The sequence below is a fragment of the Malaya genurostris genome, chromosome 1 (assembly GCF_030247185.1).
Source record: "Malaya genurostris strain Urasoe2022 chromosome 1, Malgen_1.1, whole genome shotgun sequence".
Classification (NCBI taxonomy): domain Eukaryota; kingdom Metazoa; phylum Arthropoda; class Insecta; order Diptera; family Culicidae; genus Malaya; species Malaya genurostris.
Genome location: NC_080570.1, coordinates 17,571,422 through 17,596,854, shown reverse-complemented (window position 1 = coordinate 17,596,854; position 25,433 = coordinate 17,571,422). Strand labels below are relative to the sequence as shown.

Below are 25,433 nucleotides of genomic sequence, written 5' to 3'. Positions count from 1 at the left end.
GGCAATCGTGAAGAGGGTTTTCAAGAAGACTGGTAAGGCAATTGGGAACATGCAGGAGTTCAAAAAAATTTGGGCTCAAGCGTCCAAAAAATGCGATGCAACACTTGTCCGGGACTTGATGAAGAGCGTTCGTTCAAAAGTTCGAAAATTCGTGAAGGAACAACTTAAATTTCATCCAATTCTTATTATGCTAAAGTTTAACCTCGTACAATAAAGGATCAATTTTTAGTTTGAATAAAGTATCGTTTTTTATCCTAATTTGAAATGAAAATTTGTGGATAACTTATTTTCGATACACTCCTTATCAAGATATCCCACTCTCACATTTCACGAACAATTCGTAAGCGACAGACGTTATTTGCGAGCATGACGCCTTCAGACGAGTCCGCGTCGATTCTCGTACATACAAATAGGTGAAAGAAATGTCAAATTCATGCGCGCCAAAATAGTAGCATTGCGTACCAATAGAATTGACGTGTTAACATAACTTGTTAGATGAACAATTATGGTAGCCAACTAGTAATTGCTCTTTTGTGCCCAACATTTTCGAATGCCTTTTCTACGTCTTGAAGCTTAGGGATAGGAGATCAAAGCAAAGTGGCTCAATTGACACGTTCCATTAATTGTTTGGAGATTTCTGCTTTGCTCTCATCATCGATCTCGCTATTACCCACTCAGTAAAGGAATACTTCGGAACACCAACGAAACTGTTTGGCATACAAAAAAAAATTTAATATCGATTCTATTTTATTTCCACACCGTTGTGTGCACTTTTGCTCAATAGTACATTTCCTGCATCAACTCTTTTTTTTTGTTTTGTTTCACTACGTATGCAAAACAGTTACACCCTAAAAATCTTAGAATCCCGTTAGCTTTCACGTTCCTATTGGATGTCCTGTTTCACTTAACTATGTAGAGCAACTAACGTCCGCACGATGTTTCCTAAACAGACTCTCCAGTTGTACCTAAATTCAATCACTTCATTATAAATTTTTTTCTAAAAGCGGAGAGTAACTTCTTATTTTTTTTGTCCATTTTCTCTTTCTCTCTTTGTATATCTCTATCAGTGATTACATTAAATGATTTACTGTTTCACTTACATTCTAGAATTCACGGACTCGTTTACTGAGTTTGCTTTAACGTTTGTTTTTTTATTAATTCTTTTCTGCGCTGTAGGATTTTTATATTTATTTGTTTTTGTTTTCTTCTTCTTCTTCTTTGTTTATAACAACTCCTCTAGTCTCATCCAACCGAACGAAGCAAACCTCTGACTGGACTCGTTCACACACTCTAACGGTTTATGGAACTATATAAATATATGCGCACAAACTTCCTCCAAACAGAAACAATCAGAGAGTTGAGGGCGAATATTTCCGGATGCATTTGGCCGGCCCTACACCATTCATACTCATTGATTTGGTTGGCTCGAAATGAAATATGGGCTCAAACCAATGGTAAAATTTCGCGAGACAAAAAAAAAACACAAAACGGATCACGTCTACTGAATTTTTCTCCTCCAATCAAAGTCACCTTTTAGTCAAGCTGTGTGGGAGAAAAAAAAAGAAAAAGAGAGGAAAACAGTAGGAACGGTTTGCTTGAAGTTAAAACACGAAATGAGTGAATCGATGAGTGCAGAAAAAAAATGTATCTAACGAATAAGGAACGATCTTTATTTGTTTTTTTTTTTGTTTTTCAAAGCCTACTGAAGCCTACACCCAAACCTGCAAATGTGCATTGGTGTGCGAGCAGCCGCGGTCACGTGTTTATGTTAAAAAGCTTGCCTCGCGCTCACGCGATTTGTTAGTAACATTAGGTATTTGGGATTTTTGGTGTTTCACCAAGTTTTGCTTTGCTCAGATTGACAAAACTTTTTAACATTAGTTCGGATCGTCAGCTAATCTCAATCGAACGGATCAGTACAGCAATAAACTACGGTCTGTTGAAGTAAAAAAAATGAACAAAAAGTCGAAATTAGTGCAAGTGAAATTTCTATTTACAGCCGTCTGAAAGGTGCGAACATATCGAGGTATGTCCGACCATGATGAATAAAAGGAGAAGCTTCTTACTGAGTACAGCTCAATTGTAATGAATGAAATATTAAAATTCGAATGCGTCAACCACTAGCTTCTTAATATAGTTCCTGTTATTTTATACATGAATACATTTACAACATTGTTAGTCAGCCACACATTTCGGCCAAACACGCACGCACTTACGCACACCGTAACAGAACACACACACGCATGTGTAGCATATCACTCACCCTGGCTAAAAACGGTACTAAGCTAAGGCCCTACGTTCGCATATACTGATAAAACGAGAACAGGAAATAGGGGTAGGTGATTATAGAGCGTTAATATTACTAGGAAACTACCATTTCGTTCACCGATGAGTTGTTAACCAAGCTGTTGGCGGACTTGAGGGAATCGTTGAGGTCCCGACGGAACGCCGAAAGGTTCTGTGTGAACCTGAAACGGAAAGAATGAAAAATAGTCGATTGCTCATGTGAAATGAATTGTCGCCAGTCAGGGAATTACGGCTTACCGATCACGATTTCGGATGTGCAGATTCCGCTCGATACCGTCCATCAACGCGTCAAACAGGCATGCCATCGACTGTTGCTTTTCGATTGATTGTGAGTGCAGGATGTTCTCCCGAAGTTGCCTGGGAAAGAGGTGGCGTGAGGCAGATATTAGCTGGTGTTATCTTATAATATAGTACTCAAACAAACAAACGCACTAATGAATCGAGGATGAAATTCGAAAAATTAAAAAAAATGGTTAGCGCCCTGAACACACATTTGGTTATTTTCTGAGTAAATAGAAGTTACTCTCGGAAACTGGCTTCCTAGATAAATATTATCACCAAGGTGTACGTTTGGGAGCGCTGGGATGCACGCAATTCAATCGATGAGAATAATTTAAAAGGCCCAGTAAATTTATCCCATAATTTCTTCGGTTGAAACAGGTGTCAATCGGCATTGGAACAATAAATCAAATAAATGAATTGACTATCTTGTCGTTCGCTCCACACAGAAGACACTCATTTTTCTTGGTTATTCTACTGTTGGCCAAGATTGGCTCTTACCAACCTACCTACTTTACAAAACAACCGAGTACTTCTTCAACAAATCTTCGTTTTCGACCTACTAAATGATAACATCGATTGTCCCATACTACTGGAAAGAATTAATAATTAGTTCTCTAATTGATTGCCTCGCAAAGTGTAATAAATCGTAAACAAGATCTTACAAGTTTAGACTGAGTCTTCCTTAACGTCTACCTTCCTCGTGTTAGAAATTCCGTTTGCTAATGTCACATGCACATTTCATTTTCTACATTCCAATAATTCAAAGCTTGACCAAGTGACTAAAGTAACCAAACTCTTCATAATCCCACAAAAGGACGAGAATGGGTAAAAAGCATCCGGTTGAACGAGGAAAGTGAACTTGGGCCGGTGTGGAACGGCGGCTTGACTTTGCAGATTGCATGAAGAGAATTTCTTTATGCAACCTATAAGGAAATTATTATCAGTGTAAAATTTTCTCATTCTAAAATAAAGGATTATTTGAGGTAGTCTTTTTTCATTCACCTGCCCTTAATATGTATCCAAAAGACAAGAGATAAATAATAGAATTGAAAGGAAGGATTGTTCCGATTTTTGCTTGCTAACTCTTCATCCATAACTTTCTAGATAAAAGATACAACACTCACCTGAAATAATCCTCGTAGAGCAATATCAGCACCAGGAGCGGCCGCGACATCGACCACTGGTTCTTGCAGTCGTCGTACATTACGATGTTCAGCAGCGTCGACAGCAGATTCTGCAGTATCTCCGGATGCATCTCCATCACCTTAAGGAACACGTTATTTTCCGGCAGCACACTTTGCCTTATCTTTTTGTTCGGGAATGTCGTCACGAGCAGCATATGTTTCTCTGTTGATTAGTATCATTGAAAAAAAATTAATTTTGTATAATAAAAAAATCGATTACGTCCCTGCCGCAGTCTATAAATAGATTTCGATGCTACCTATAATGTGCGGGAACGGTAGCACAAAACAGAATTATGGAGGGGAAAAAACTTTCTTCTTTTGTATACATCCTAGCACCCTACATGACAACTGGTTCCATGGTGTAATGGTTAGCACTTTGGACTCTGAATCCAACGATCCGAGTTCAAATCTCGGTGGAACCTAGCTGTAATTTTTTTTCTCAGGAACTTTTTTTATTTGAAATGTTTGATTTTTATTATTGTATCATTGTAAAATCAAGACACATTCGCTCTTATGCTGAATAACGACGTATTGATTTTTCGATCGAATGTGGTTCGATCGAATCATAATTACCTTATATTTTGCTAGCGTTATGGGGAACACTAATGAAATACGAGGGAAAAAACAATACGACGTTATTCAGAATAGGGGCGATTGTTGTTCTAATGATAATTTCTAATACTAAGTAAAAAGTTGGCTGGAATGTTGAAGTCAAATCCAGATGATACAGGATTGAACGATCTTTGCCAGCTTTTAACGGCACCGTTTTTTTTTAAATAAATGTTTATTGAAATATGAGTTGAACTTAAATTAGGTGTTCAGCCACAAGTAGGGACATTTCAGCCTTATTACATATTTGATTTGGTTAATACCATTAAGACATCATTTGCTTCCGCAATTCTGTGATTTTTTTTTGTTTAGGGAAAATTGTTATATACACTGAAGTCTTTTTTTATGTGATCTTTTTGATGCGGTTTTTTATGTGACTTTTTTAGGTGAATTTTCAGAGTTATGCGGTTTTTTATGCAAATTTTCAGAGTTATGCGGTTTCCCTTCTGCGATTTTATGCGAAGTTTCAGAGTTATGCGATTTTTTATGCGAATTTTCAGAGTTATGCGGTTTTTTTATGCGGTACGTGAACTCGCATAAAAAAGACTTCAGTGTACTAGCTTACTAACTTATACAGAGGGCTAAGCGATTCAATTGAAGATTGCATCGATTTTTGTTGGAATTTGCTTATAACATTATGTAACATTACATCTAATGGTTCTATATTTGTGAGTCTGTGTAACTCATTTGTACTAAACCGCAGGGAGGACGCTTCAAAATCATTTTCAGAATTTTATTTTGAATCCTTTGAAGCGTTTTCTTCTTGGTGGAATTATAACGGTACCGTCAATTCCATAGTTTGTGCGACGTAGAGGTAGGCGAAGAAAGGCGTTTATTATAGTGTAACAGAGCCGCTTTTATATAGAGGCAGTGGGGGCAAGTGCCTCGGGTCCACGGTCTTAGGGGGCCCGGTCAGGACCAACCGAGCGAAAAAAGACTAACAGTAAAGTTTCCAAGGCTTTGCTTTGCTTGTCAGTTCTGAAGGTGATTCTGTTATCGGAATCAGACCACAATGTATGATTCCAAGTAATCTTATAAAAATTGTTTGTTTGAAGAGAAAACCATTGGTCTGTTCTAGGATCCTGGGACCACTTGATTACCAGCGATAGCCTCACTAGATCGCAACACCGTCCCTGCAAATACTCTAATTTTCACCAAGAGCTTACCTTTCAATTGCAGCTGCTTGAAAATATACGTCACAATGTAGTCCAGCGTCGAACAGCAACCAGAGCCTACTAGTACATCTGTAAACAAAAAAGCAAGCCAAGCCATGTATTCAGTGACAAACCGCAAAACAACATCAAAAACTAACCCAACGCGTTCAGTCCTTTCGAAATGCTCTCCAGAATGTAGAGAAATACGGGCGGTTCCAGTGTGGACAGGTAAGTGATGTGATCCTGTGCGAGACACTCGATCAGGATGTAGTACGCTAGGGATAGTTTAGGGTAAACCTGAGGAACAGATATAACGATACGATTAGTACGTCGGTCAGCAGAAATCCAAAAAATAAAACGAACTTACCAAAATATCATCGTGTGAAATCGAAAGAATCAGCTTCGCTGTCATATTTAAAACATTGTCCAGCGCATCGTCTCCGTACAGCTTGAACACACCAAAGTTGACGTAGTTCCCACTGAGAATGGCCTTCAACATCTGGAAGCACACCGCATAACCTTTCAGCTTCATCGGGTAGATTTGCTCTTTGGGAACATCCAGGGAAAGAATTCTTTCGCCTATAGAAAGAAAAAATCGTTAGACATAACATTCAATCAAATTACCGAAATTTCCGCGCTTTACCATAGCAGCAGATTAGTTTTGAAGTTTCTCGGAAAAGCAGAATTCCGTTCGGGCTGGAAACGTCAAACTGCAATCGCTGGGACCGATTGTAAACCAGTTCGGCAAACAACTTCAGCACCGGTGTAGTCACAGCCGGATCATGGGCCCAAAGCTCCACGGCACGAATCAAAATCGGTGAATAGTCGGGATATCTGGCAAAATTATGAAACAATAAGCGATTGCTGATACAAGTGTCCAAAAGTGCATAGAAATAGTGACATTTGCTTACATCCAATCGAACAGCATCATGTACGGGTTCTTGGAGTTGAAAGCGTGCGTTAATCCGCGCAAGTCCCGTGACAGTCCGATCAGTTCCTTGCGTGCCTCCTCGCTCGGGAAGCTCATCATGATCATGTTCTCGATGGTGTTGGTCAGCGGCATCATGAAGGTGTTGAACCGTTCCACGTCTTCCGACAGATCGACCATCAGCAGTCGACCCAGACAGGTGTAGAACATGCTACGGCAGCGCGAAGAACTGACCGCACCGGTTCCGAGGAAGGAAAAATGATCGCGCTGTTGGTTGAATGAGTGTCGAATGGTGAAAGAATTCATGATCAGTATTACTATTGTTAGGGATTCTATAATTTAACGTAACATCTTGAATAGATTAGATCAATGAAAAACAATATATTCTCGTTGTTTACCTGCTTCATTCGGAATTTATTGGTCAATATTGTTAGAGAAAGCTACTATTTTGTTTCGGAATAATTACGGCTTCAACCTTTTTAGGGAACTGTCAACTGATATTCATGCAAGGATTTCCATTTTGTATTTTATTCAAATATTTGTACTGGGTCAAAGAATCTAAGGTGTTTACAATACTGTTCGTAATACTAGTAGCTCTTGTATTTTTGTATTTTTCAGTAACGCAACGTGTTTTGTTTATGTGTACGTCTATTAATAAATAATGCATAAAATAGTCGCTAATTTTGAATCAGTTGATTATTGTCTACTGAGCTCAAGTTTCATTTTCAAAGACTAGCGATGTTTAGCTGTTCTTTTTTATATCATTTATTTTACCCTGGCTTTAACCAATTTAGCTGTTCTAAAAAAGAGCAGCGCTATCATGGAACTTTTTTTTTCTCAAGCCAGAAAAGTTGTGAGGATACTTTGTTTAATTTGTGTATAATTTTCTAAAGGTGACATTCTAATGTTTGGCCTCAGCCAGAAAAAATATTTATGTGTTGTACTTATCCAGAAAGATGGGTTTTTCAAAGCACTACACATCTGTGGTCATAATATTATATAAAACGGTTAACAGTTATTACTAAAGCCCACCGAACAAGATCAAACATGTTAATTCCTCTACTAAAATGGGGTACAATGCATTATACTCTCAAAACAAACGCCCTTATTCTGAATAACGTCGTATCGTTTTTTTCCCCGTATTTCATTTGTATTCCCAATAACGCTAGCAAAATCAAAGGTAGCTATGATTCGACCGAACCACATTCGATCGAAAAATCAATACGTCGTTATTCAGAATAAGGGCGAAAGATTGGGGTAGAAAACGAGTAACGTTCGCCCAAACTGATCGTCTGATGGTTCAGATAGAAAATTAATACGCGGTAACTTAGCAAATGTTTAGAACTCTTCATTGCTACGTCATCTGACAGAAAATTTCCGAATTTTCTACGAAAAACCCTCCAAAAGTACTTGTACTCACATCGAGATCGATGACTGATCGTCTAGATTCTTAAAAATCTCATCAATTGGCTTGTCAAAAATGACGTAACATTTTGTGGAGTGGTATTATTTGGTTTAAATAGCAAGTGTCAATCTCTCAGACGGCTACCAAACACCTTATTTTTACTACAATGAGGACGAGCGAAAGCTTCCGTGTGATTAAGTGGCACATGCAGTCGCCCGACCTCAATCCGATCGAAAATCAGGGAAGAAACAATCAAATAGACTACGGGCCGATGTCCACCGTACTTGGTATGAAATATTTACAACAAAACGTCAGTGGAGTTATCAAATTCTGAGCCTCGGTGAAATAAATGTTGTTACGTAATGTTACGTGATATTTTAGATAGAATACACAGTTCTAACTAAAACTAATAACTTCTAATAGAAAAAGTAATAATTTTTTCATTATCAGATAACTTTGGTTTTTTCGTTCATGCTGCTATTTTAAATTCGTTACTTTTTTGCATAACTTTTCTAAATTCGTTACTTTTTTTGTAACTGTTAAAAAATTAGTGAGAAACATACGTATGCTAGTTTACGACGCTATTCTTGACAAACATTTCGCGCAGCTATTATTTCGAACATCACTGTAGATCTGGTTAACAGGGAAGCCTTTCTTTCTTGACCAAAAACTCAGCCAAATTTGGCCGACATCAGTTTTTGGTAAAACTCACTCTGCCCTACTGTAACACGAAATCATCATTCACGCACATTCATGCTAAGCTTGGCTTCGCGACATCCTACGCAACCTGCGTGATCTTAACATTTTTCTCGGCAAAAACAATCAATTTGTGTACTGATCGAATACTGAATGTATTCGATCAGATCTTTTCTGATCATGCAACGAGAAAATCGAATAATACTTTGTAACGTTCTGATGTGGAAAATGATTCGCAGAAATATTTCACGCTCATCAGAATACCCTTCATTCCACTGTCAGCATGCAATCAAAAATCGCACAAGTGTAACATTACCGATGGTCATAATCAGTTTTGAATAAAGAAGGAAAGGCTTAGTGCCTAAGAATCTGTCGAATAACTATAAAAACAAAAGCTTGAAAATATATATTATATATTATAATTATTATTGAGTTTCCGCATTGTTGTTAATATTAATCATGAATCATCAGTAGCAACTACATGTAGAAGAAATAAGGTAACTGCTCCCTTTCACCTCATATAGGAAAACCATTAGATCTACCATCTCTGTTTAATACAGTTTTCTTCAAACCAAAGTATTACCCATTTTTTACTTTATTTTTTAAGCGCTTTCGACCGAAGCGAATATACATCGACCGATCACAACGCAACCCGTTGATTGTAGGCCGAGTAATATGCAAAATAATTTGCTGGCTCTATTCAGGAAATGACTATTGGTACAATTTCCCTATCTGATTATTTTATTAAATGAAAATTTTCATTCTTTATTTCGATTCGTTCGATCGGATTATTTTGATTCGAACAAAATACAGCATCGGGCTTGGTTTAACCTCATAGATTATATTTTCAAAGCCAAAAAAATTCAATCTATGCTCTGGAACGAATTTCGAACCACGCAGGAAAAGTTTCCAATCCAACAATCATAGAATAAATCGACATCCGCAAATGTTCAAACATTCCCTTACCGTGTGATTATTTAGCATAAATTGAATCTCGTCCAGTTTGATTAACCGTCGAATCGAGCTGAATGTCAGCGTAAGATCGTTCAGCAGTGCCAGCGTCTTCCGAATGATTTGCTCCGAGTGACCAAAATACTTCAAATTGGTAATTCTGTTGACAGTAATGCAAAAAAGCAAACAAATTGAATTGAATTTTAGTTTGTGGCCGAGAAAGAAAACCAAAAATTCAGCTACTTACATTTTCCGGCTAATAACCGTCAGTAGCGTAGTCTCGTCGTTAACCCCCAGAACTTCACTGAGCCGCTTGAACATTTTTAGTTTCTGCAGGTGCTCGTTGATGTAGACCTTCCTGACTTGCTCCAGGAAACACATGATGGCAAATTCCAGCTTTTCGCAGCCACACTGAGGTAACCGCGAATCGGTTAGTGTCATCAGCTGCAGCACACGAATGATCATGTCCCCGTCGAGTAGATCATGATCATCGTGCGAATAGGAAATACGTCCACTGATGGCTGCACCGATAATGTACACCAGCCAGGTCAGCTGCCCCTCGCAGGTTTGTACGTCCAGGTGGTTGGCAGTGGCCGGCGTGGACAGAATTTCCTGATAGCGACCGGCCGTCTGATCGAACAACTGAATCAACAAGGCGACGGTCTTCTCGTACTCACACCGTCCGATGGTTGAGAATTGTTCCAGTTGCTGCTGTACCATCCCGGTGTCGTCCAGGGGGTCTTCGAGTCCCTCGCGAAGGATGACGGGCACCGATTCTAGCTTCGAAGTGACGTAGGCCTTCGTCACCTCCGGTGTGTAGGTGTCCAGAAAGTGTGGCTCGGATGATTTTACGTACGGTAGGGAAGCGATCAAACGCTGCCAGAGCGACAGCAAATAGTGAATGCTATTCGGCGCAAACTGCCACATTTGCAGCGATTGAACGGTAAACTTGGCTATGAGTTGAATTGCTTCGGGATAATTTTCGACAGTAACCAGTTCGCCCAGCTGGAAGTTCGACTTGAGTCGTGCCAAAAGCCGACAAAATTCGTGATAGTTTTCCGGATCACTCAGACCGTGTGACGTTTTTAGAATGTCGGTGGCACCCTTGACCAACTTAGCAAGAAATTTAATACGTTCGCTGTTGTTAAATATTGATCGCCTGATGGAAGTAATTTGAACCAGACAGGATAGAGCCAAACTCGACAGGCGAACCGGTAGAACATGGTACAGATCGAAAAATAGCTTCACCGAATCCGATTCCAGAAATGCCGGGCGCCAATTCGTGGGGATGTGCACAGTTGACATGTCATCGGACGATTCATCGGCCGAAGTACCGACAAAATCAAAACTGAGACAATTTCGGGCAAGACTGAGCAAATGTGTAAACAATCCATGCTGGGCTTCGTCCATGTAGCTTGTATTTTTGCAGCAATTATCCTTCGCCTGACTGAGTAGAGTGCATGACAGGATGAAAATGTCGTACAACTGGGAATCCCTGTAGAGGCAGGCAATTTTGCGATGCTTGGTGAAAGTTAAATTGCAAGCCGTTTCCGCCAGTTGATTCATTTCCACTGTCAACTGAGACAAAATCTGCACACCAATTATACAATGCTCCACCGAACCACCCAGAAACTCCTTCACATCCTGAACAATGTTCCGAAAAATGAACTCATCTTCGTATAAATCTACCCAGCATAGTTTCGTAATCTTCACCAGCAGCGCGATCAGGGCCTGAATAACAAACGACTGTAGATTGGGATGGGTTGCCAAATAGTTGAGTATGTAGTTCCGGATGTCAACTCGTTGCTGCAAACTCAAGGCCTGAATGTTTTTCGAAACCAATTTGGTTAGCGTGGTTGCAGCCAGCAACTGGGAATAACTTGAATTGCTTCGATCGAGTAACTGCTGACACTTGGGTAACGCATCCGGATCCTCCTGGAATAGGTATAAAGCTTTTTCGGCCTCGGCCCGAGCCTGGGCATCTTGGGATTCGTAGAATTGCTTACATAGTAACTCTAGTTGTTGTACATCCTACAAGATCCAAAAATGCATTCAATTAGTTCGGTAATGTGATGTGTTTCGAACAGGACTAACCATGTCCGACAGTCGATAGCAGAAACTAGAATAATGTCAATTGTAAACAATGACAACACAAGTTGGATCGGTGAATTTTTCCTGAGCGCCGGCAATAGCCTTTTTCCGAGGGGGGATTGATGATTCCTCGCAGAGCAGCCGGTGCAATCAGCGCATTACCGAAACACACGACACGGCTCCGCACCAAAAAAAGAAAAAAAAAACCTGCAGCGGCAAACAAAACGCGTCGGATATTTTTGCGTGCTTTTTTCACGACTCCCGTCAACCCTCGCAAACAGCAAACCGGCAAACGTCTTACCTACCTTGGATCTTTCGATAGTGTTGAAATCAATGATTCGTACGTTTAGCACACCTTTTCCTAGTAATTTATTGATAATTTGGTATCGTTGCACATCACCATTCGCGCAAACTTCTTTTTTTCTTCTGTGTTGTTCGCTTTCAACCCTTGCTCCCTTGTGTGTTCCTTTACTTCGTTCGACAGACGATTATTCTGTTTTCTTCGGATAGTGGCCCTTACACGACCATTAAAAGTGTCATTACTAAGTAATGACACTTCTGCTCAAACGCTCGTCATTACTGCATTACTGTACATCATTACTTTTTAGCATTACACGTTCATTATTAATGATGAGTATTTGTAACTACTCCAGCAATAGCAATATTTTTATTTTCGTTTAGCTGAAAATAAATTTGATTTGCCATTAAAACGTTAAGGTTAATGAAATATTAACAATTTAAATCTACACTTTGTCATTTTTTCGCGTATAGTTGTAAAGATATTCATCACTTCCACAAAAAAATAAGAAGAAGAAATAATGTTGGTAATGATGGAAAATCCACAATTCCATCATTACTGAACTCGTAGACCTTACACGATCATTAAAAGTGCCATTACTTTTTAGTAATGACACTTTTAATGATCGTGTAAGGGCCGCTGATGGTCGGCGCTGCTGCGATGATGGCTGTCAAAATCGCTTGATGCGATTCGCTCTGCTACGCCTACCTGACGTTACGATACGCAGATTTGGGTGGGCGTTCAATTTACTGATGCAGCAAGCAGGTTGGTGTCTTTGATAGAGAGGGATAGTTTTTCGTTACAAGAAAGTCCGGTCGAACGATTCCGAAATCAAAGTTTGAGACTGAATTGATTCAATATTTCGTTATTTTGACTAATTCCACGATTTAAATTACTGGTGGTTTATAGTGGCTGGAGCTGTTAAGAACCTGTGCAAAGATTTTGGTATTATATTATCAATCGACATCTCCCCTTCCTCAATGATTGAATTTTATCAGACAAATGTTAAAGAAAACTGACTTATTCAAAAGAAAATTTAAGTCACGTCCAAGACCGAGACAAAGTAAGTTCAGTATGATCGATGGAACCAATCAAAAGTAAACAAACTATCCAATTTCGAATTGAACACAGCTGTATTATATTTGGTGAATCACAATCGTTTAAAACAAAATTTGAATAGTTCTAACTGCCGAATGCAATCATTCCGCCAGCAGCCGCCCGCTATGTTCCTTTTCCTCCGTCAACGCACGGGCATCGTGCAGAAACACCGGTACCTCCAATCCCTGCATCCGCGCCGCCCGGACAAATCCTTCGTTCGATGTGACCGTGATAGCTTCGTGGATCAACCCGAAAGCGAATATCTGCAAACTTCGTGGCTTTATCTTACCGCCCACTTTGATGTGCTTCATCTCCTGTGGCAGTGGCACATCCGCCAGGACCCGAACCCGTCGAAACAGCTCTTCGGCTCGTGATTTTTCATTCGGTCCACCCAAAATCGAGAGGATCTCATTGAACGAAGCATAGGCCGTTTCACAGCAGATCAATTCTTTCCCATGAAAATACTGATCCAGCAGGGGTTTGATTGGTTTCTCTCGTTCCCAACGAGCCTGTTCCGTTAGCAGTGGTTCATTGTACTCCCAGTGGGCGGATCCGTTCGTCATGGAACTGATATAGGCGATCAGTGTCGTAATGTCCAAATTTAAACATTTGACCGTAGCAGTCTCGGTTCTAGGAACCGGTTGGGAAGTTTGTAACACCAGCACAGTTACTCCGATCTGTTGCAGCTCCGAGACCAATTCATCATCAATGTTACTAAGAAAACGGAACACCACCCGGGGTGGCTTAAACATGTGAGGATTGGATTCAGCCGCTTCCACGTACTCTTCTGCCTGCTCGAGAATACTTTTAGATCCATAGCTAGTACGACCGTGAACAGCATCACTCAGTGATTTCGGGTTACGGGCAATCACCTTAATCCAGGTTGCGCCTCCATCGGCCACAATGTCCACTCGCAGCTTTGAACCTTGTTCCTCCAACGGCAAAGGATAATCGACATGTATAACATTTTCACAGCTCAAGAGACATTGCACCAGGCAACCAAAGTGTGTTAAATTGCTACACAGAATGTGGTTAACGGAAACTGTCCTGGTGTTCTTGACCTAGAACAAGGACAGTTCAAAATCAAGTGGCCCTGTGTAAATGTTGTTTCTTCCTACCTTGTTTAAAAACTTCAGTTCCTGAGTGATTTTCTTGCAGATTTTTCGCACTCCATCCACTGTTTCGAGTTTGGCTAAATCGGTCAACAGTTTTTCACCAAGATCAATTTTCTCCTGAGTCAGACAGGTAAGTTCCTCCTGAGTGTACTCATTTTCCATTGTTTTTGATTTTAACTAGAAACTTTCTGAAGTACCTTAAAGCTCCGAAGGTAAATAAACAACAAAGAAATTTCAGGAAAAATTATATGCGGAAACAAGTTGATTTTACTGGTTTTGACAGTTATCCCTCCTTCTTTCGTGAGTGTCGAATACAAGGTAAACAAACGGTCTCTCATTCTCCGAATAACGCACCATAACTGGAAGTGCTCATTGCTAGCTCGCTCAATTGGCTGAAGTTTTGGGAAAGAGATTCTATTTTTAGCATTTCTGTTTACAACGAAACTGATCTTTAGTTCCAGTGGAATCAATCATTCAATTCACAAGGAACATCCTCCAGCGGTAGGTATATTCTGAATCATTCTGGTAAGGCACGACTAGTTATCAATAAAATTACTAGTGCAAACACAACAAAATAATGTTTCAAGTCATTAATTTCTTTTTCTAGCGATTAGGATTTTTACCAGTGCCTAATTTTGACATTGTTCAGTGAAAACTACGTACCTATGCTTTCTGTCACAGTGCGTCCTCCTCCTCCTCACGTTTGGAGCATCATTATGTTCGATTGGAAATGTATTCTGCGGAGTTCTCTATAAAAAGACGAATCTTCGGTTTTGGACGGTTTTACACTTATTTAATTTTCGTTTAATTATTCATAATCTTATGAGAGAAAAAAGAAATGGAAACCAAAAAAAGTTTCCGCGCCCCCGGGTGGGCTCGAACCACCAACCTTTCGGTTAACAGCCGAACGCGCTAGCCGATTGCGCCACGGAGGCTGGATGAGTGCTAGTGACTCATGTGTAAATGCTAGCTTTGTTGTTCTTCTACCTACCGTATTAAAATTGACATTAGGCTAGTAGAATAGATTAGGAACGACGGAAAATGGTGGTTTCATATTTCTTTCAACTTTAGCAAAACACTACTTGTTGATTAACAAAAATGTAGTTCCTTCTATTGCTTTTGGTTGATTATTCTTGAGAAAACAATCAAAATCACTGAATGAAGTGATTATTTTTTTTTGAATTTTCACTCAACAACAAAAGAATAGCTGCTTTCAAATACCTAACTGTTTATCAACATTTTTACAGAAAACACCCTTAAATTAGAATGAAACCCGTGAGTTTGTTGCTTCGGCTGCTGAACCAATCCTTAGCAACTACACACTTGAAACCAATACTCGAGCTCGGCAAAGTGAATTGTCGAATAACAGCACAAAATTTTCCTTGTTCAGTAATTGAAAGTATGATGTTTAAGCATAGTCCAAATTATGAGAGTCTATGGATAAAGGGATATTGTACCAGTAGTCATCTCTTTAGTAGAGTTACCATACTATTTTGCGGATTACTCGACTTCCAATCAACGAATTGTAATGAAATCGAATATAATATATCCGCTTCAGCTCCAACCTGCAATTTTACAGATAACGCAGCTCGACAAATTTGCAATTCTGCTGTTATAGCAACGCGAATATCCCAATTTTCATCTCACCCATTGAGCCAATGCAACGAATAAGGATAGCATAAGGGTAAAAGCGAAAAAAGATTTACCATCTAAACTCGTTTGAACTCAAGTAAATTAAAAAATCTGCATCAAAGTTTCTCAAATCGCATCGCCATCACACTATTTTGTGGTAAATATGGTGATTGAATTTTGCAATTCTATCGTTCTACGACAAAAGGGCTTAACTGCGAACAAAGCCTCTCTTTGTTTACTTTCTCTTTCGATTATTACGGAGCCATTATAGAAATTTCTGACTTCTGAAAAATCGTTAAATTTCCTACAAAAATGGCATATGCGCTTATTTTTAGAGCCTACCTTCTGACGATATTTTTTGTAAAAAGTCAGCTTTCCCATACAAATTTGCAAATTCGGGCGCGAAAATATAGTTTCACCGATCGACTATAAATTTTGCATAGTTTCTAATGGGACCCAAAAGGAACAGAAAAAGTTTGGTGTAGCCAAACCTTTTTATTTTTTCCATACAACCTTGTCCCTTAGATAGTTTTTTGAAATAGAAAAAAATAGTCACCTCTATTCTATATTTTTGTAGGGAGAAATCAGAACCTACTTGTAATGTGTAATGGGGAAAAGGAACCTACATACTAATTTACTAACTGATTTAGGAAGTGAATCGACTCCATTGAAGATTATATCGATTTTTGAAAGAATTTGCTTATAGTATTATGTGATATTAAATCTAATGGTACTATATTTGTGAGTCTGTATAACTCATGTGTACTAAACCAGGGAGGACGCTTCAAAATAATTTATTTTATTTTGAATTTTATGAAGCGTTTTCTTCCCGGTGGAACAACAACTTGACCAAATTCGTACTGCATAAAGCATGGCTAGTATGAACATTTATAAATTGGCAATTTGTTTTCAAGACAGAGCGCTTAGAATTTATGTTTAAAAGAGGATGAAAACATTCAATATATTTATTACACTTTGCCTGGATTCCTTCCATGTGATCCTTGAAAGTGAGTTTTTTTATCACACGTTGAACCTAAGTATCTTGCTTGATCAGACCATGTCAATCTCAAGCCATTCAATTTGATAATGTGATTATCGTTTGGTTTAAGAAAAGAAATTCTTGTCTTATGAGGAAAGATAATTAATTGCGTTTTTGCTGCATTTGGTACAATTTTGCATTTTGACAGATAATCAAAAATATTTAAGCTTCTTCGTAGACAACAAACCACTTGTAGATTTCTACCTGTGGCTAACAGACTTGTATCGTCCTAGAATAGAGATTTCTTGCAGCCAACTGGTAGATTCGGAAGGTTAGAAGTGAAAATATTATACAAGATTGGAGCTACGCTCGAACCCTGCGAAACACCTGCTCGTATGGGTAGCAATTTAGATTTACAATTCTGATAGCTAACCTGAAGAGTACGATCGGTTAAATAAGTTTGAATCATTTGTATAAAATAAACAGGACACTGGAATCAGTTCGGTTTCACATCTCATCCAAGTCAGTCGATAAACCAAAACCGCTTACGTTCGGGACAGAAGAAACCAAGTACAGTATTGTGTAGTGAACAATAGAACGATCTCGAAATGAGTGAACCAAACGAACAAAAGCTACCGCCGGTACGAAAGAATACAATTATTGTTGTCTTCAGACAGTGCAAAATTCGACCTTCGATACGAGAACTTGAAGGTTTGCTTAAGGAGCAAATGCATCTTGACATTAAACGTGTGCATTTACTTCAATGCAATAAGACCAATAATGTTGTTTATATCCAGTTCTATAAAGAGTTGGATGCAATTCAATTCGCTAAAGACAATAATAATGTGCACTATGTGGAGCATGAAAATATCAAGTACAACAATCCAGTATATATGCGCTTGAGGAGGACCTTCTTATGTGACATTCGGTCAGGATACAAGAATCCCGTGCAAATCACTTGTTACATATGACAATCAGATGGCCACATGTAAATATTGACAAAAAGCTGTTCACTACGGTAAGCCATGTGATAAACCGGACAAGAAGACAACTATACCAAAGGACAACGGTGCTTCCTTCACACCAACCCCAGTACACCTGTGACAGTCACCAACAACAGTGAAGCATCCCTTTCAACGAAACCATCCAACGTATCCCCTATAGAACAATTAACAGCTTACCATCTAAGCAATTAACAGCTTACCATCTAAGCAACCAGCAACTGCAAACAATGTACAACAAGGCGCATCTACAGCAACTAGCAACGAAATCAACAACAATACCAGGGCAATGGATGTCGGGACGAACCACGAACAAACTGCCTCTCAATCCTCGCAGGAGGAAAATGGAAGCTCCTCTCCCCCTAGAAAAAGGGTGACAGCGAGATCCAATACAAAATTTTTTTTATCTAAAACCTTCGCTAAATCGGCCACGTAAAGCTTGTACGCAAATAGGCCTGAATAAAATATCTTATAAATAAAAGGACACTGGAAGTCGGACATTTTTGCTATTGAGCCTTTGTGCCAAACACTGTCGAATGTTTTTTCTATGTCTAGCTAAACAAACTCCCAGAAGATTTTTTTGCTTTTGCCATGTCCGTTACTCCAAGAAGTAAATGAGTAGTTCAATGTTCATGACGAAACCCAAACTGATCTGGTTAAAAATAGAATTCTCATTTATATGAGACATCATTTTCAACAAGACAATTTTCTCAAAAAGTTTATAGAAGAACGGGTTTGATGATAGGAATTACTTAGCGTTTTTCCATCTCATGAATAATAAAAGATGCACTATGTATTTCGATCGAGTGATGTTTTTGTATGGAAAACTAAAACTCGATTGAGATACAGAATAGAGGTAGGTGGGTTTAAAACATGATAAAAGAACATTTAGGTATTTTTGGTTTGTACAAATTTGAACTGCTTTAAGCACTGATAAGCGAAACGTGAAAAAATCGAAATGATAAAATGATTCTCGATATATTTACATTCCTAAGTAAGAAGCAAGGATATTTCGGACAAAAAAAATCATGCACTCCGTTCGGCATCCAACAAAAATTCGACATTCACTTGTAATAACCGTTTCTTCTCATTTCAGTTTATTTAAATTAATTTGTCACTATACTTTTTCTTTAGGTTTAATTTCTTACAATATACGCGCAGTTTTTTGTATTATCTCATCTGTTTTTTTTTTTATCTTTTAAAATACGTAATAGCTATAATATAGTTATCGAATACCTAGTTTTCCGCCGGTTATTCGGTTTCGGTTCTCTCATGTCTCTCTCGTATTCTCTATCTGTTACTGCAAATTGCTTGCGCTCTGCTTACTGTCAGTGTTGCGTAGTGTAGTGTAGTCTAGTGTTGAATTTCTTGCAGTGTGTATGTGTGTATTTTCATGGTTAGATTTGATTTGATTTAAGTATTCTTGAGTTCCTACAAGGGGACTGACTGTCTTCTGTCGCAACACTCATCGCGATCCTTGCCATTATCGTTCGCGCTTGATTGAAAAGTAGTATTTTTCTCTAGTGTACACAACGACGGATATCTTAAGCACCGGGAAATTTGAGAAGAGGGACATATTATTTAACATTACGGCTGGGTCTTGGGGAGAAACGATCTGCTAGTGTCTAAATTCAAATCGGATTACAGAGGAGATTGAAGTTGGGGGAAGTAGTCTTTGAACGGTACATTCCGGTTTTAGTTCGGTCTACATCGGTATGTCTTTGCTTTATACACGGTTGGTTTAGCATTACTTTTATTTTGTTCATTAATTACACTATTTACAGACGCGGTTGCTGCCTTATCATCGTTGGCGGCTTTCTTTCTGCTAGGGGTGAGGGTTTCCGGTAAAAAGAGCTTTCAAAAACATATAGTTTGTCAATCTTCTTCCTTTTCTTTATCTAAATTTTGAGAATTATATTTTTTTCGGAACAAATAAAAAATATACCGATAGCTAAATCGGTCAGTTACTCATGATTTGATCACAATCGAACATAAATATAATTATTTCATTTTTCGATCGTAAAAATGTTAATGATTTTGACTCAAAGATCTAGGCCATATTGCACTAATGGGATTCCACTTTCTTCTTTTTTTTTTGTTATGGAGAACGTTATGCTTTTCATTATTTGACAAAAATATTTCATTGTTTAAAATTTAAAATTTTTTTCTAAGAAACTATTTTCCGTGGTTGGAACAGTAACATCTGTTGTCAAAACGTCGCTACACGCTTTGAGCTTATCACAATAATTTAACCAGTGTTCAATGTTTGTACCCACAGAATAGTATAATAATTAAAGATTTATTTATTCATTGTTAAGCCTAGCTTCAAGATTGTAATAGCAAAATACAAACGAAATCTTTACTGGAAAAAACCAATGACAATCCTCACTGTTCATGGAACACAAATAAACAAAAATACAAAACAAATAAACTGCGTCCATTATATGTGCTTTCCACTACTCCGGTCGCTACACTCTGCGCTAGCAACACTGCGCACGCGTCGGTGGTGTAATGGTCAGCATAGTTGCCTTCCAAGCAGTTGATCCGGGTTCGATTCCCGGCCGACGCAGGATGTTTTTTTAGTTGCTCGACTGTCATCATTTTCAGTTATGTGTGCCTCGCATCCAGAATTAACAAGCGATTCCTTTCTATTCCTCCTCCTAGTTTCAATATCGGAATGAAATCGAACCAACATATATAGAAAAAAATGAAAAAAACCTTTTGTCACGCTGTTCGGAATCTGCAAAGTATCAGATGGATTTTGATTTATTTTGTTCATTTATGACATTGGCTGCTATCCCTAGTAGTCTTTAGGTCGTTTTGTTTTTCAAATCACAAAAAATAAACCAGTGCTAACTCTGGCAGCGACCTCAAGGGTGTAGCCAGAGAGAAAGCGACACGCGACGCGAAGCGAAACTTGCGCGGCAGAGCTCCGTCCACTCAAGTTCAGCAGAAAAATGACAAGTATGTCAGAGTGAACTCGATGCGTTGCGAAGTGACTACTGACCGATCGTATAGTACTCACTCTGACATACATGTCATTTTTCTGCTTAACTTGAATGGACGGAGGGCTGCCTCGCGACTCCTTACTATCTGTCAAGTTTAGCATCGCTTCGCTTCGTGGTCGTGTCGCTTTCCCCCTTCACCCTAAGGCCTCCATTCGCGTTCAGTTTTTCTTCAATCTGTGTCGAAACACATTTGTATCCAAATAAATAGAAATGGGAAAAGCAATTATTTACAATTCCTCAATAAAGTCCGGTTCAAGTGAAACAACCCGATTTCTAGCCACAATCGATTGTTTTACATGTATCGAAATCCAGTTTGAAATTGCAAAAAAAATCTTATAATATTTCGGACGATTTAATTGGGTACAAGTGTCTGCCGACTCAGGCTGTCAAAAAATAGTCCGGAAAATTGAATGTGTGTAGGGGCCTTCAGAGTGAAGCATAAATGAAGGCGACGTGTTCTGCGAAGCGAAACGATACGGAAATTGACAGATCGCACGAAACTCCGTTTATTTAATGCCGCTTAGCATCGACCATACTAATCTTCAATTTGGGTGTAAACAAATCATGCTTGCAGAAATAAAAATCAGAACCGACGTCTCTCTCGCCGGATTATATTCCTCCAGTAAAGATCACTGTTCACCAATGTTATGTAGACTGTCATGCGATACATTAATCACTACCTTGTAACATTCCGCCTCAAACCTTAACCTTGATTCCTTAACATACATTATCAACTTAAAGCGCATACAGAAAGTGATCCTTTGATATGTGCTCCGATAGTGGAGGTAAAAAAAATTATTCATTCATATTGAAGCACGTGGTTCAAGACAACAAAATATGTATGATGTACCATGGTTCTATCAGTTGATGCATAGGAAATGACAGCAACGTTGCCAGGTATTTCGGTATTTATACAGATATTTGACCTCTATACCGCAATACAGATGTACTCCTAAAATACCGATAATTCATGGATCGTACAGATAAATACCGATTTTCGTTGATAGCTTGGATAGACAGGAGAGAAGGTTGCTACGAGAACGAGCCGTTTTGAATTGGCCATACTCTGACGTCGATGATATAAGACATTGAACGTATGAATCTTGTAAGGTTCAACATGAAAATGACAATGAAATTTGACGCAACACGTACTACTATAAACAACTGCAAACAGAAAAAAGCCATGAAAATGATTCGCGGCCCCCAAAAAATTACGCGGGGTCCGTGGACCACAGGTTGAGAATAGTTGCTCCAGTTTAAGTACGATTCAGACGACCCGTCACTTTCTGTCACCGGAACGTCAGCGTCTGTCAAAATTAGTTCAATACTTTCTTTACCGGAACGTTCACACGTTACTAACCTAAACCTATGTTTTCTGTGACAGTCCCAATAACAATCGAATACAATGATTTTGTGATTGTTTTCTATATAAAGATAGGAAGGTACGAACCGTGAGCAAAACGATTGGAATGACTTTAACTACGATTTCTTCAAATGGAAACAGGAGACAATGAGCTATGGAGTGATGGGAACTGGGGTACATTTATAGTTACGTTTGGTTATTACGTACAATCGATTATGTTAACCTGATAATCATTCCGTCTTCGTGTCATATAAAAGTTTGTAAAAAATTAAACATTCATATTTTCATGTGTTCAACGCTACCATTATCAGTCACACCCATTATCAGAATACGCAATGGTTAACTCTTACTAGAGAAGTAACAGGAAAAGTTATCTTAATAGAAAGTTATGTCAATTGTAAATTTGTGGTCAGTATAGAAAACTTAGCTTTTTACGGGAATGAAAGGGTTCGATATAGCGCAATTTTTTTAAAGTGCAAATAAACCATTTTACCTTCAAATCAAATACACAATCTTACGATTAGTTTTGGAAACTGAGGAAATTTCGATAATGGCTCCGTAATAATCGAAAATGTGCAAAATTTTCTCATTAGGCGTGACGAATACTTGCAGATGTCACTGCGATCGTCACAATTTTGGATGCAGCTCTCACATCATTCTATTATTTCGGGTGCTACACGGTTGAAATAAAAAAAAATGAAATTTATGAGTACCACAAATACTCATTTTTAACTTCAATACGAGCTGTCGGAAGGGCATGTAAAACTGAGTGAAATACTACCCACATCCATATTGTTGGTGAACCAAATAAATAGGTCAAATAATAGGGTAACAGAGGTATTTTGGCCCTCTTTAGGATTGATTTTATTTTGGCCCACTTTATAAAAATATCCACCAAATATTGTAATATCTTCAAAAACCCCTTCCGCAATAGGTAATTTAATGTGATTAGCTTCAAATTGATGCAAAATGAGTTACTTAACATTGATAAAATCCGATGAAATCAATAAAGTTTGCTAGGTGGGCCAAAATATATGAAGTGGCCAAAATACCTCTGTTACCCTACTCATTAGTGGTTGAAATTTTTTTAATGCTTCTTGGAAGCGAGAAAACGTTCAGTTTTAGTAAGTTCTAGCATTATTCTAATTTGGGTTCCGATTTATCTAGTTCGATTCTTGATTCAGCAGTTCACTGATTTCCTTAAATAAGAAAATCGCCTCAATGATGTAAACACATTCGGCACCTCTGTGCACTTATTGCGACGTATATAGCAGAGCCGGGTGAACAACTAATAAAATTGAAATCATGACATACGTAAATATTTTAATAAATTGTTTCAATAATTCTCACATATTTTGCTTATTCTAAGCAATCCGAAAAATACATCACGTTCGATTTTTGAATTCTTTAAAAAAATAGGTAATTTTCTATTCAGTTTCGGTTCGTTGCCTCATTTGAAACTGGGTAGTTAATCAGCCAATTTTTGATACATATTAGCTTAATCCATTATTGAGAAATCGATATTTAGCCGTTACATGAGTCTTTCCAGTTTTGTCGGAAGTGGGTCGAATAATGTACATAAATGGGTACTTCAATTTAACCGTGTGCTTTCACTTCACACAAAATTATTGTTTTATTGTTGGTTAAAATGGCAACCTTACTATTGTGCATGCAGGAAAAATAGGAAGCGACGTCTCTCTCGCCTGATTATGTTGCTCCAGCGATGTTCACTGTGAACCAATGGTATGTAGACTGTCATGCGTATGTAGACTGTCACTCATAATTTTACGGAAAATTACTCCCTTGTAACGTTCAGTGTCAAACCCATTGATTCCTAAACATACATTATCAACTTAAAGCGCATACAGAAAGTAATATTCCATCGTTATTTGCTTCGATAGTGGAGACAAGACAATGTATTCATTTATGTTGAAGCACGTGGTTCATAAACAAGACAACAAAATATGTATAAAGTAACATGATTCTATCAGTTGATGTATAGAAAATGGCAGTTCAACTGACGTCGCTGCGCTGGACTGTCCAGCGAATTTCAGATTAGTACTGTAGCGACAATACTGTGGGCAAAAAGTAGTAAGGCTTTTAAATTATATTTCGCGCGGAAAGCTTACTCGACAAAATCTTTTTTCCCTAGGTTGGTATGACTGTCAGTGACATTTGTGGCAAGTGTCACGTCAAAATATTCATTAGTGTCTAGTAAACGGCTGTCTTTCTGAAGTATTAAAAATACAATCGGCGATTTTTACAATAAGTGAAAATATTCAACAAAGAAGTTTCAATACATTTCTGGTGCCGAAACGTTCAGAATGTTGCAAAAGGCCTTCGGTGATAATTGTATGTCTCGAGCAAGTGTTTTAATTGGTACAAGTTGTTCAAAGAAGGTCGAGAACGCGTTGACGAAGAACCACGCCCAGGACAACATCAACATCAACTGATGATGAACACGTCAATAAAATCAAGGAATTGGTGCTCGAGAATCTACGATTAACAGTCAGAGACCTTACTGGGATCGCTGGAATATCGGAAGGATCAGTGAATTTTGGATTTTGAAATGTTTTTTACGAGTCTGTATAGCTGTTATCTGCGGCGAAAGTAAACGAATGGAAGCTCTCATTTGCCGTTAGGCCCTTTAATCGATTTCATCATCTCGGGAGGTACGAGCATCGTGAAACTAGTTGAATAATCTTCTTTTTCAGGCTTTATTATAATATAAATTAGTTTCATAAGTCTAGTTGCACCAAAAACTGCATCGAGATATGAAAAATTCAGTATTTTAGATTGATTTTACATCTTCTGGGTCAGAGCTGCCAACCAAACATCTATGTTTCAAAATGTAAAGTATGGAAAATTTCAGAATAATCATGAATATTAATGAGAATCTGTTGAGTTTTTTATTCTGTGTGAAAAAAACTCTCATCTGAGGTACAGAATTTGAGTAGCAAAATGAACTGTCGGTTTACGAAAAAAATCTTCGCTCTGGCTATGCGCCTTTTTGTAGTCAAACTAATCCGGTGATCAATTATCTCAACCGGAGATTACAGGTGAATCTTTTAAATGTCTTCTGAACTCGACAGAAATTTGCGGACTATGAAGTATGATGCACAGAATCAGAGTTCAACGAGTAAAAAAAATAAAAGTTGGTGTCGATTTAAAAAATCTGTAAATTTTACGAAAAATACAACTATAACACAACTACAAAATCATGACAGCTCTTTTGTTAAATGTCGTTTTCGTTTGATGCCAAACCTAACCCAGCTTCCACCCTAACTGCTGCCAAACCGTTTTTTTAAAGCTAGTTTCGAACCTAGTTTTCA

At 38.4% G+C, this 25,433-nt stretch overlaps 2 protein-coding genes and 3 non-coding genes across 8 annotated transcripts; 2 read left to right on the top strand and 3 right to left on the bottom strand.

Moving 5' to 3' along the window:
* Positions 1–729: 729 nt before the first annotated feature.
* LOC131433741 (exportin-7) lies at positions 730–12,146 on the bottom strand. 4 transcript variants are annotated; one of them, XR_009230298.1, is made up of 14 exons: positions 11,913–12,146; positions 11,611–11,814; positions 9,764–11,547; positions 9,532–9,676; positions 6,448–6,731; positions 6,180–6,370; positions 5,904–6,115; positions 5,695–5,833; positions 5,549–5,626; positions 3,714–3,936; positions 2,545–2,664; positions 2,375–2,468; positions 1,722–1,936; positions 730–1,542 (listed from the first exon to the last, which is right to left on the bottom strand). XR_009230298.1 is itself a non-coding variant. In XM_058600326.1 (13 exons), the coding sequence occupies exons 2-13, from the start codon at positions 11,611–11,613 to the stop codon at positions 1,901–1,903; spliced, it is 3,309 nt and encodes a 1,102-aa protein (XP_058456309.1). In that variant the 5' UTR covers positions 11,614–11,814; positions 11,913–12,146; the 3' UTR covers positions 730–1,900. The 4 variants fall into 4 exon arrangements, 3 of the variants coding, with proteins under 3 accessions (XP_058456309.1, XP_058456316.1, XP_058456326.1); XM_058600326.1 differs by having other exon boundaries at positions 730–1,936; XM_058600333.1 differs by having other exon boundaries at positions 730–1,936; positions 11,611–11,786.
* Trnaq-cug (transfer RNA glutamine (anticodon CUG)) lies at positions 4,124–4,195 on the top strand. Its single transcript has one exon. It is a non-coding gene; the product is annotated as a tRNA-Gln (tRNA).
* An 873-nt stretch (positions 12,147–13,019) lies between the features above and the next one.
* On the bottom strand, positions 13,020–14,394 carry LOC131433849 (UPF0415 protein C7orf25 homolog). Its single transcript, XM_058600457.1, has 2 exons — positions 14,122–14,394; positions 13,020–14,064 (listed from the first exon to the last, which is right to left on the bottom strand). The coding sequence occupies exons 1-2, from the start codon at positions 14,278–14,280 to the stop codon at positions 13,105–13,107; spliced, it is 1,119 nt and encodes a 372-aa protein (XP_058456440.1). The 5' UTR covers positions 14,281–14,394; the 3' UTR covers positions 13,020–13,104.
* Positions 14,395–14,979: 585 nt separating this feature from the next.
* On the bottom strand, positions 14,980–15,053 carry Trnan-guu (transfer RNA asparagine (anticodon GUU)). Its single transcript has one exon. It is a non-coding gene; the product is annotated as a tRNA-Asn (tRNA).
* Positions 15,054–20,227: 5,174 nt separating this feature from the next.
* Trnag-ucc (transfer RNA glycine (anticodon UCC)) lies at positions 20,228–20,299 on the top strand. Its single transcript has one exon. It is a non-coding gene; the product is annotated as a tRNA-Gly (tRNA).
* Positions 20,300–25,433: the final 5,134 nt, after the last annotated feature.